Source organism: Chiloscyllium plagiosum, chromosome 25 (genome assembly GCF_004010195.1).
Source record: "Chiloscyllium plagiosum isolate BGI_BamShark_2017 chromosome 25, ASM401019v2, whole genome shotgun sequence".
NCBI classification, from domain to species: Eukaryota; Metazoa; Chordata; class Chondrichthyes; order Orectolobiformes; family Hemiscylliidae; genus Chiloscyllium; species Chiloscyllium plagiosum.
This window is the reverse complement of record NC_057734.1, coordinates 50,371,586-50,384,108: the sequence shown is the minus strand read 5'-3', so window position 1 is coordinate 50,384,108 and position 12,523 is coordinate 50,371,586. Positions and strand designations below refer to the sequence as shown.

General features: G+C 44.8%; 1 protein-coding gene across 4 annotated transcripts in view; it reads right to left on the bottom strand.

Annotated features, from left to right (window-relative positions):
• The window catches only part of si:ch211-225b11.4 (thyroid adenoma-associated protein homolog), a 240,776-nt gene extending 230,814 nt beyond the window's left edge, over window positions 1-9,962 (bottom strand). For 3 of the 4 annotated variants that reach the window (XM_043716172.1, XM_043716174.1, XM_043716176.1), the window contains exon 1: window positions 9,602-9,962. In XM_043716172.1, coding sequence (XP_043572107.1) covers window positions 9,602-9,641 — 40 coding nt within the window. In that variant the 5' untranslated portion in view covers window positions 9,642-9,962. The remainder of the gene's footprint in view (window positions 1-9,601) is intronic. The other variant, XM_043716173.1, reaches the window with a different exon arrangement.
• Between the last annotated feature and the right edge of the window lie 2,561 nt (window positions 9,963-12,523).

The window sequence follows — 12,523 nt, the reverse complement described above, 5'->3', positions numbered from 1 at the left end:
AGGTCAGAGTGGAAGGTGGAGTGGATACATGGGTAGGAAGATGGACAGGTTGGACAGTTCAAGAGGGCGGCACTGAACTAGAGGGTTAGATCTGGGATAGGTGGTGGGAGGGGAGATGAGGAAATTGGCGAAATTGCCTTTGATACCGTGTGGTTGGAGGGTCCCTCGGTGGAAGATGATGCGCTCTTTCTCCAGACGACTGCTGGCTAGAAATTGGCCATGGAGGATGCCAAAAACTTGCATGTCTTTGTTGTAGTGGGAGGGAGAGTTGAAGTATTCAAGGATAGGGAAGTGGGGTTGTTGGGTGTGTGTGTCCAAGTGTGTTTCCTGAACTGTTCTGCAAGTTGATGCCCTGTCTCCCCAATGCAGAGGAGATCCGGTGCAATGGACAGAATAGATGTGGTGTTTGGATGCACAGGATGTTCTTTGCCTGATGTGGAAGGATCCTTTGGGGCCTTGGATAGAGATGAGGAGGGAGTGTTGACATAGGTTTAATACCACTTGTAGTAGGAAAGAAGGTGTCAGGAGTGGAAGGTGGCTGGGTGGGGTTGGGGGCGTGAACCTCACGAGGGAGTTGTGAAGGAAATGCTCTCTGCTGATATGGGTGGGGAGGGAATTATACCTCTGATGGTGGAGTCTGACTGTTGGGGCGGAAATGGCGGAGGATTATGCGTTGTATCCTATGGTTGGTGGGATGGAAGGCGAGCACCAGAGGGGTTCTCTCCTTGTTGTCGTTGGAAGGTGGAGATCAAGGGCGGAGGTGCGGGAAGTTGGGGAGATGCGCTAGAGCACCCTCCTGCAGCTGAACCATCTCTTCAATGCTACCTGTCCCTCTGGGAGAAAGTGAGGTCTGCAGATGCTGGAGATCAAAGTTGAAACTTTATTGCTGGAACAGCACAGCAGGTCAGGCAGCATCCAGGGAACAGGAGATTCGACGTTTCGGGCACAGGCCCTTCTTCAGGAATGAGCAGAGAGTGTTCAGCAGGAGAAGATAAAAGGTAGGGAGGAGGGACTTGGAGGAGGGGCGTTGGAAATGTGATAGGTGGAAAGAGGTCAAGGTGAGGGTGATAGAAAGGAGTAGGATGGAGGCGGAGAGGTCAACAAGAAGACTGCAGGTCAGGAAGGCGACGTGGTCGACGGTGCCCTCCACCGCATCTCCTCCACTTCCAACTCCCCTCCTCCAAGTCCCTCCTCCCTACCTTTTATCTTCTCCTGCTGAACACTCTCTGCTCATTCCTGAAGAAGGGCCTGTGCCCGAAACGTCGAATCTCCTGTTCCCTGGATGCTGCCTGACCTGCTGTGCTGTTCCAGCAATAAAGTTTCAACTTTGATATCCAAATGAATCCAACAAGAACTGGACCAAGCATATGTGGTACTCATAATCTTCTTCATCCTAAGTATACGCATGATTTTACTACAACTGCTAAGTATTTCATCAGTAATATTTTCAGCAACATAACACAAAACATCGCAGATAAGAAAAACTGCAGCATATTAACATGCCAAATTTCCCCTAAAGTAAATGCATTAAAATTCCATCAAATTTGACAATATTGTTATGTATTTGGCTTTAAGGGGTTAACACGTAGGGGGTTCCATACAACAGCCAAGCAGGGTGAGATCAATAGTTGTGATGTTGAGAAGATATGCTCTTCTTCATTAGGGTAAATAAAACCACAGAAAGTAGACAAAATCAAACACAAAATATTGCTGAGGAAAGGAGTGAACAAAGACAGAAATGGGAACTATTTAAATGTAAATCTATGATTCGCTCCAGTAATAATATCTAACAATATTCAATATCTAGGATCATACCAAAAGAGTACTTTGAAGTATTAAAGGGATTTTCTGCTATCTAGTGATCTCTGAGGCATGAAGTTTCCCTTTCTTGATATGTGCAAGATCAAGACAAACACTAGGCATACAGTAACAGTGATATCACCGCAGGGAGTTGGCAGCCAATTACACTGAAGTATTCTCAAACAGCAAGAAGTTGGCAGGAGTGGAAGGTGGCTGGGTGGGGTTGGGGGCGTGAACGTCACGAGGGAGTTGTGAAGGGAATGCTCTATGCTGATATGGGTGGGGAGGGAATTTCCCCTCTGGTGGTGGAGTCTGACTGTTGGGGCGGAAATGGCGGAGGATTATGCGTTGTATCCTTTGGTTGGTGGGATGGAAGGCGAGCACCAGAGGGGTTCTCTCCTTGTTGTCGTTGGAAGGTGGAGATCAAGGGCGGAGGTGCGGGAAGTTGGGGAGATGCGCTAGAGCACCCTCCTGCAGCCGAACCATCTCTTCTCCTGTTCCCTGGATGCTGCCTGACCTGCTGTGCTGTTCCAGCAATAAAGTTTCAACTACCTGTCCCTCTATCTATCTTTGCACTGTTTGAAAGCTTAGCCAGAATACCTTCAGTTCCTTCATGTAAATCATTAATGCATAAAGGGAAAAGTTGTGGTCCCAACATTGAGTCTTGTGGAACACCACTTGTCCCTGGCTGCAATCTGAGAAGGACTCTTTTATCCCAACTCTCTGCTTTCTGTCAGACAGCCATGCTACTATGCATGTTCGCACCTTGCTTCTAACACCATGGGCCCTTATCTTTCTCAGTAGCCTCCTGTGTGGCACCTTGTCAAATGATTCTTAAAGAGCAAGCGGATAACATCTATTGTTCTTCTTGGTCTAATCTGCTCGTTACTCGCCTCAATGTATTCTAACAGGTTTGTCAGGCCTGACCTCCCCTTGATGAAACGATGCTGACTCTATTCTATTTTACCAAAGACCTCAAAGTCTTCAGAAATCCCATCCTTCACGATGGATTCCAGGTTGTTACCCACGACTAAGGTAAGGCTAATCAGTCTGTAATTTTCCATTTTCTGTTTAACTCCCTTATTAAATGGGGTATGGCATTAGCAATTTCCAGCCTCTTGGCCCTTTCCTGAATTTAGTCATTCCTGAAAATGAGAGTTATATACTTGCACTACCTCTTCAACTATCTCCCGTACAAGGCTGGAATGTAGTCCATCTGGTCCAGGTGATTTATCCACATTCAGGCCATTCAGTTTTCTAACATGTTATTCTTGATGATGGCCACCATACTCAGCTCTGTCCTCTCACTCTCTTCAACAAAAACTTCCAGCTCGGCGAACAGAACCACAACAACGAGCACCCGAGCTACAAATCTTCGCACAAACTTTGAAATCTTTTGTCTTGATCCTTTCTTGAACAAGGGGGTTACAACAGCGATCTTCCAATCATCCGGGACTTTCCCTGACTCCAGTGACTTTTGAAAGATCTCAACCAACGCCTCCGCTATTTCCTCAGCCACCTCCCTCAGAACTCTAGGATGTATCCCATCGGGGCCAGGAGATTTATCAATTTTAAGACCTTTTAGCTTTTCTAGCACTTTCTCTTTTGTGATGGCAATCATACTCAACTCAGCCTGCTGACTCCCTTTAATTGTTGGGATTTCCCCAAACAGGTCCTCCACCCTAGCTTTGCCTATGTTGGTAGTCCCAACGTAGGACTTCCCTTTCTCCCAATATCCCTTGATTCCTTTAAATTCTGAGCATTTATCTATCACTTTCGTGAATATAGTTAAAAATCACACAACACCAGGTTATAGTCCAACAGGTTTAATTGGAAGCACACTAGCTTTCGGAGCAACGCTCAATCACCTGAAGGAACGTCGCTCCGAAAGCTAGTGTGCTTCCAATTAAACCTGTTGGACTATAACCTGGTGTTGTGTGATTTTTAACTTTGTACACCCCAGTCCAACACCGGCATCTCCAAATCATTTCTTGAATATATTCAGTGACATAGTCTCCACAGCCTTCTGTGGTAGAAAATTCCCCAGGTTTATCACTCTTTGAGTGAAGAAATTGTTCATCTCAGTCCTGAATGGTCTACCCTGCATCCTGAGACTGTGCCCCGATTCTAGACTGCCCAACCAGAGGAAACGTCCTCCCTATAGCCATGGTGGATTTTTAGAGGTATGTATCAGATCTCTTCGCAACATTCTCCCTCTATTAAACACAGGCACAGTCAAAACAATCTCTCCTCATAGAATAGCCCTGCTGTAGTGATTGCAATTAGGTCAGCAGGTGGACCTCATAGAACACGAGTTATCTAATGATGCTTTAAGCACAAAACTCTGGGATGACACTCTAATGCAGTGGATTAGAATAGACAGAGAAATTTATTGCAAAAAAAACAAAAAGAACAGGATTGTCGGCTGCACTTCAGTCCCCTGCTCCTGAGCTTTGGGCACCCCATGTAGAGGGGGAGGGAATGTCAGAGGATTTCCTCATGGGTCTGCTTCTGAGCCTGGCCATACAGGTCCAGGCAGCAGGCCGTGGAGGGGGTCGATTGCCTGCCCCTCTTCCGCGGCTATGTCCAAGCCCGGATGTCCCTGGAGAAAGAGCAGGGAGTGGAGTGTTAGATTTCCCCTTCCAATGCTATTTTGATTTAATCCCCACCCTCCCCTTCACCTTTTGATTAGGCAACATTGCCCTTTGTTGAGAAGGGCACTGCTTGTCACTGGCCACTTGGGTGTTTCCTTTCTTCCTGGTGGTGGAACATCAATAAAGATTTATGGCTTGGTACGTAAATAAAAATTTACGCACTTGTTACTCTTTATTGTGAAGAAAAAGAAAACAAAAGGAATGTTTGGAGCGCTCTCTACACAGGAGTCCTCACTCTTCCCGCCAAGTGAAGTGTTGCAGTGGTTCACGGACTCCCAGTTCAACTGTTTGTTTTGAGGCACAGTGTAGTGTATGTTGGTTGTGAGCATTTGCACTCCCTATTTAGTTACCTAAAGAACTTTCTCCTCTGCTTCTAGTTGCACTTCAGCCCCATGCTCCTGATCTTGGGCACCTGGTGCAGAGGGGTATGGGCAGGTCGGAAGATCTTCTCGTGGGTCTGCTCCTGGGCCTGGCCAGGTTGGCTACAAACAGGCCCAGGCAGCAGGCCATGGAGGGGGTCATTTTGGGTGACTGCCTGCACCTCTTCCCCTGTTACATCCGAGCCCAGGTGGCCTTGGAGAGGGAGCACGCAGTATCCACCAACACTCTCGATGCCTTTAGGGAGAGGTGGGCACCACAGGGGGTGGAGTGCTCTATTTTCCCTATTTTATTTTGATTTGATCCCTACCCTCCCCCTTCACTTTTTCCATGGAAGCATTGCCCATATCGGGCTTTGCTTGTTACTGGTTCCCCTAACCACATTGATGTTTTTCGTTGTGGTGGAATATTGAATAAAATTATTTACACAGATGATATTTTCTCTGAGTCCTTGCACAACACAACATGGGTGCTGTGGAAAAAAAAATAAGCACCACAGTTGTATGGTGCACAGCATGGGGATATTAATTTTTAAAAAAACAAAAGTGTCATCATCCTGTTCACCCTGAGAGAGCTAGACCAGTGTCAAGGACTCTCCATGCGTAAATAACGGGTGCCTTGGTGACAAGATATCAGCCTCTGTGGGGCTATTTCACCGACCATCCATAGTACGAGCCTAGTGAACTTCCACTGCACTCCTTCAATGGCAAGTGTGTCACTTTTTGGGTAGAGAAACCAAAACTGCCTGCAATACCCCAGGTGGAGTCTCATCAAGGCCTTGCAGAACTGCAGTAAGACATCCTTATTTCTGAACTCATCCTCTGACAATGAAGGCCAAATACCATTCACCTTTCTAATTGTGTCCTGCATCCACCTCACTTAGAATAACAGAAAATAGGTGTAGTAGGCCATTTGGCCCTTCAAGCCTACTCCACCATTCATTATGATCATGGCAGATCATCCAACTCAACAGTCTGTTCCCACTTTTCCTCCACATCCTTCAATCCATTTAGCTTCAAGTACTATATCCAAATCCCTCTTGAAATGATACAATGTTTTTGCTTTCTGTGGTGGCGAGTTCCACAAAGGTTCACCACTCTCGGAGAAGAAATGGCTCTTCCTCTCAGTTCTAATGGCCTATCTTTAAACTGTAACTGTCTACTTTCATTGACTTATGTACAAGGAGGGCACCCAGATCCCTTTGTGTACCCACACATCCCAATATATCACCAGTTAAATAATACTCTTCCTATCTTACTTTCATACCAAAGTGTATAATTTCACACTTAGCTATGTTATACTGCATCTGCCATGTGTTTGCCCACATTCAATTTGTCTAAACCCTTTGAATCCTCCTTGCATCCTCCTCATAATTCCAAACCCTACCCAGTTTTGTCATCAGTAAACTTGGACACGTTGCAATCAAAAACAGAAATTATACACAAATATATCGCTGCCCCGAGGGATCACTGAACTTGATATGTCAATGCTGTTTTCTTTCCAGAGATGCTGCAAAATCTGAGAGTTCCCCGAGCAATTTGATTTTGTTTGTTTCAGCTCTCCAGTTCTTTGTTTTATTTTGGAAATGTTGCATTTTGTCCCTTTACCCAGGTCATTTATATATAGTGTAAATAGCTGGGGCCCAAGCACTACTTGGAAAAGACCCATTTATACACACTTGCTGTTTCCTTCTATCAACCAGTTCTCAATCAATGCCAATATATATTACACCCTATCCCATGTGCTTTTACTTTGTCCACTCACCTCTTATTGGAAGGACCTTATCTTAAAATCCAAATCCACCACATCCATTGGTTTACCTTTATTTATTCCACAAGTTACAATCTCAAAAAACTCCTGTAGATCCATTAATCATTATTTGCCTTTCATAAGCTCATGCCGGCTTTGTCCAATCACATTAATGTTTTCCACATGTTCTGTTATCAATTTTTTTATAATAGATTCTTAACATTTCCCCACTGATGTTAGACTAACTGACATGAGATTCTTTCTTCCCCTCCTTTTTTAAATAGCAGGGTTATATCTAGCACACTCCAACGTGCAGGAACTGCTCCAGATTTAACAGAACTTTGGTAGATGTCCGTGAATGTATCCAATATTTCCAGGGCCACTTCCTTTAGTATTCTGGGGTGTACATTATCAGGCCTTTGTGATTTCTCAGCCTTTAATCCCATTACTTTCCCCAGAGCCATTTTCTCACTAATACTGATTTCTTTCAATTCTGCCCGTTCACCGGTTCACTAACATTTGTCAGAAGTTACTTGTGCCTTCTTTTGTGAAGACAGAATCAGTTCTGTTCTGACAAAAAACAAAGAACTGCAGATGCTGGAGATCTGAAACAAACAAAAACAGAAATTGCTTGAGAAACTCAGCAGGTCTTGGAGCATCTGTGGAAAGAAAGCAGAGTTAACGTGTAAAGTCTGGTGATTCTTCATCAGCTCTGGTGAGACCTGCTTGAATTTCTGTTTTTGTTCCATTTCTGTTTTCTGCTATTTATTTGTGCGTATTATAATTTCCCCAGCTTTTGACTATAATGGACCTAAATTTGTCTTTAACAATCTTTTTCTCTTCACATATTTTAGGAGCTTTTATGGTCAGTTTCTATAATTCCTGCAATTTTACACATATTGTTATTTCCCTCCCCCACCTTGATCAAATATTACATCCTCTTTTACTGAATTGTACAATGCTCCTAATCCTCAGACTTGCTGTTTTCTCTACAAATTTCTCTCTTTGGATCTAATACTATCCCAAATTTCTGTTACTATCCCAAATTTCTGTTATAAGCCATTGTTGCGCCACCTCTCCTGTTATTTTTGCAACCAAAAGGAATGCATATCTGCTGTAATGTATGTGCATGTTCTTTAATTATGATCCATTACCTATCCACAATTAACTCCTTTTGCAAGGTTCCCTAATCCATCCTTGCTAATTTGCACATCATATCCTTGTAGTTCTCTTTATTTACATTCAGGACCAAAGTTTTGGACTCAACTACTTCACTCTCCAACTTAATAAAGAATTCTATAATCTTATAATTACTCTTTCCCAAGGGACCCCAGACAAAACTGTTAATTAATTCTTTCTCATTACACAGTACCTAATCTAGAGTAGCCTGTTCTGACTGATTCCTCAATGTATTGGTCTAAAAACAAATCATGTCCATATTCCAGAAAATCCATCTCCCCAGCATCATTGCTAGTTTGGTTCATCCAATCTATTTGTAAATTAAAGTCATGCACCCAATTTCTTATTTAATGCCATCCCTTACATCTCCAATGCTATTTGGGGACCTATAGACAACAATCCCAAAGCATTTGCTGCCCCTCGCTGTTACTTATCTCCACCCATACAGATTCCAAATCATGATTTTTTTTCAGCCAATTTGCTTCCTCACTATTGCACTGATTTCATTTTTTTTTACTAACAATGCCACTCCATCTCCTTTCTCTTTATGTCTCCTCTTCCTAAGAAAAAAATTATCTTGGGATGTTCCATTCTCATCCTTGGTCACCCTGCAGCTATGTCTCTGTAATATCAACTATATCACAACCATTTATGTCTATTTGCAAATTCTTCTACTTTATTGCAAATGCTCTACACATTAAAACACAAACTTTTGAACCCCATTAATCATTTCGCATTATAGCCCTACGTGTTTCTCCCTTTTTTTCCTGCTTCCATTTTGCTTGTTATCTTTTTGTCTTGTCCTCATCTTTCCATTTCTTTCTCTCCCTGATCAGATCCCATTCCCCTGTCATTCCAGTTTAAACCCTTCCTCACAGCAAACGACAGCCCATCCCTATTTTTCCAACCATGTACTGATCTGGTGTATCCTATTTACTCTGTGCTGGTGATGACAAGATTAATACACTGGAGGTCCTGCCTGCTAATTTACATCCTAATTCTTTATATTCTACTTGGAGGACTTCATCCTGTTTACTTTCACATAGCTGGTACCGATATGTATCACAACAACTATCTGTTCATTCTGAGTGAAATGCTCTGAATGTTAGAACATAGAAGAATACAGCGCAGTACAGGCCCTTTGGCCCTCGATGTTGCGCCAATCCAAGCCCAAGCCTACACTAGCCCACTATCCTCCATATGCCTATCCAATACCCGCTTAAATGCCCATAAAGAGGGAGAGTCCACCACTGCTACTGGCAGGGCATTCCATGAACTCACGACTCGCTGAGTAAAGAACCTACCCCGAACATCTGTCCTATACCTACCACCCCTTAATTTAAAGCTATGCCCCCTCGTAATAGCTGACTCCATACGTGGAAAAAGGTTCTCACGGTCAACCCTATCTAAACCCCTAATCATCTTGTACACCTCTATCAAGTCACCCCTAAACCTTCTTTTCTCCAGTGAAAACAGCCCCAAGTGCCTCAGTCTTTCCTCATACGATTTTCCTTCCATACCAGGCAACATCCTGGTAAACCTCCTCTGCACCCGTTCCAATGCCTCCACATCCTTCCTATAGTATGGCGACCAAAACTGCACACAATATTCCAGATGCTGCCGTACCAGAGTCTTATACAACTGCATCATGACCTCAGGACTCCGGAACTCAATTCCTCTGCCAATAAAAGCCAGTACGCCATATGCCTTCCTCACCGCACTATTTACCTGGGTGGCAACTTTCAGAGATCTGTGTACATGGACACCAAGATCCCTCTGCTCATCCACACTGCCAAGTATCCGACCATTAGCCCAGTACCCCGTCTTTTTGTTACCCTTACCAAAGTGAATCAGCTCACACTGACCGACATTGAACTCCATGTTGATGGGTGATGTCTGATTGAGGACCAGCGCAGGGCTCGATGCACAATGATTCCGAGGTGGGCCCACCCTGCAGCATCCAGTGGAAGCTGCCCCGGGGAATGCGGGCCCTCCTGCTGGATGCCGCTCCCTCCGGCCCTTCTCCTGACCCACACCTCAGTCTAACCGCGGCTCCACAATCAGCCTCAGCTCAACACGGCACCAACGGCTCCCTCGGCATCACCGCCTGCTGTGTCCCACGGCCGGACACCCTCCCGGGACACACAGTCTCTCTACCTGAAGCTCCTGCTCCTCCTCGAGCGGCTGGTTCCTCGCGGTGCAGCGGGACGGTCAGCCTGAGACAGCGCCTCCCGCGGCCGGAGGAGCAGGTCCCGGGGAAGCTGAACCTCTGGTACTCACAGTCACAGCAAGGGGAGGTCCAAGATCATTCAAACTACGGCAATCAATAATTGCTCAGAGAGATCAAGAAACAATCTACCCGCAGAGAAATCAATAAATCAACCCACACAGTGATCAATAAATCAGGCCTGTGTCGATCCGTAAATCAAACTCATGAATTATCCTGGAATCAACCCAGATATGATTTGGAGATGCTGGTGTTGGACTGGGGTGCACAAAGTTAAAAATCACACAACGCCAGATTATAATCCAACAGGTTTAACTGGAAGCACTATCTTTCAAAGCGCTGCTCCTTCATCAGATGGTTGTGGAGGACACAATTGTAACACACAGAATTTATAGCAATAGTTTACAGTGTGATGTAACTGAAATTATACATTGAAAAATACCTTGATTGTTTGTTGAGTCTTTCATCTGTTAGAGTACCATGATAGTTTCACTTCTTTCATATGTAAATCACAAAACCTTTTTTTAAAAAAGTTACATTCTCAGTTTAAGTATAACAATTGGTGTCAGCCAGATACTATATTGAAGGTGTTAGCCCCCTGTGTTCCCTGACAGTGCCATAATTGTTAGAGTTAGACTAATTACATTACAGCGTGGAAACAGGCCCTTCGGCCCACGCAGACACGGGGAGAATGTGCAAAGTCCACACGGTCAGTCGCCTGAGGCGGAAATTGAACCCAGATCTCAGGCGCTGTGAGGCAGCAGTGCTAACCACTGTGCCACCATGCCGCCCACATTTTTACATTACAGTGTGGAAACAGGCCCTTCAGCCCGACAAGTCCACACCGACCCACCGAAGTGTAACCCACCCATACCCCTACATTTACCCCTTACCTTACATTACGGGCAATTTAGCATGGCCAATTCACCTGACCTGCACATCTTTGGACTGTGGGAGGAAACCGGAGCACCCGGAGGAAACCCACGCAGACACGGGGAGAACGTGCAAACTCCACACAGTCAGTCGCCTGAGGCAGGAATTGAACCCAGGTCTCTGGCGCTGTGAGGCAGCAGTGCTAACCACTGTGCCACCGTGCCGCCAAATGTAACTGATTCTAATCTAAAAAGTGAGTTAACAGAGTCTTACATGGATTCATGCAGTTTTTGAGCAAAGTACAATGTGTGAGAAACAAAATACACATATTAATAAGTTTCTGTCCGAGTCAAATTCTGAAGCAGCGAATTTTATTGATTCGTACTTGCAAGGACAGGTGCCTAACGAGTAAACACCCTGATCTGAGGGTTACATTCTGATTTATGCTTTTCAGCTGCATCTCTCCATCCTTCCCTTTCACCCCATTGGTTACTTTTGCTGTAACGCGTCGCCTATCACAAGCTCTAGCTTCACTCCATCTTTGTCTAGCTTCTCTCTGCCTCTGTTTACTCCTCCCATTACTCTAAGCCTGTCGCCCCTTACTCTTATTTATCTCATTCCTTATATGTGACTATCCTGGCATAGTCTGCTGTCTTTGTGCGATCATCCTGCCAAACTAATTTCCATCCGTTGGCCACATTCCTCCTGAGACTGGCACACTATTCTCCTGTTACTGGTACATCCCGCTACATGGTCACTCTGCCCTATTAGTCATAGATAATTCTACCTGTTTTTGCTTCTTCTGTTTTCCTGTGCCAGGTACATCCTGCTACACGGTCGCTCTGCCCTGTTTGTCATAGATAATTCTACCTGTTTTTGCTTCTCACTGTTTAGTATTTGCATGCGCAGTCTAATTTTATAATGTAAGCTTTCGCAGAAGCAACACCTGTTCCCTTATTCTGCACAATTTTAACCCTATACCTTACAAATGTAACTCTGCAAGTACAAATTCACCCTACAAACGTATATGTATTATGTGTGCATGTGAGTTTTTGTGTGTGTGTCTGTCTGTCTGGGGTGGGGCTTTGTGAGTGTGAGAGAGTGTGTATGTGTGTGTGTATGTGAGTGTAAAGTGTCTAAGTCTGTGAGAGGGTGCATGTGTGCCTGTAAGAGTGTTTGTGTGTATGTGTGTCTGGGGTGGGGGACTGTGAGTGTCTGTGAGAGAGAGTGTATATGTGTGTGTATGTGAGTGTAAAGTGGTCTACGTCTGTGAGAGGATGCATGTGTGAGTGTGGGTGTATGTGTGTCTGTAGGAGTGTGTGTGAGTGTCTGTGTATACGTGTGTGTATAGGAGTGTGTGTGTGTGTTTGTAGGAGTGTCTGTGTGTTGTATAGTGCAATGGTGGTCACCTGTAGTGTGACATGAACCCAAGGTCCCGGTTGAGGCCCTCCCTACGTCCAAAATTGTGCAGGTTAGGTGAATTGACCATGCTAAATTGCCCGTAGTGTTAAGTGAGGGGGTAAATGTAGTGGAATGGGTCTGGGTGGGTTGCTCTTCGGAGGGTCGGTGTGGACTTGTTGGGCCGAAGGGGCTGTTTCCACACTGTAAGTAATCTAATCTAATCTATGGATACGGAACATATACACTCCCTCTCACACTCACA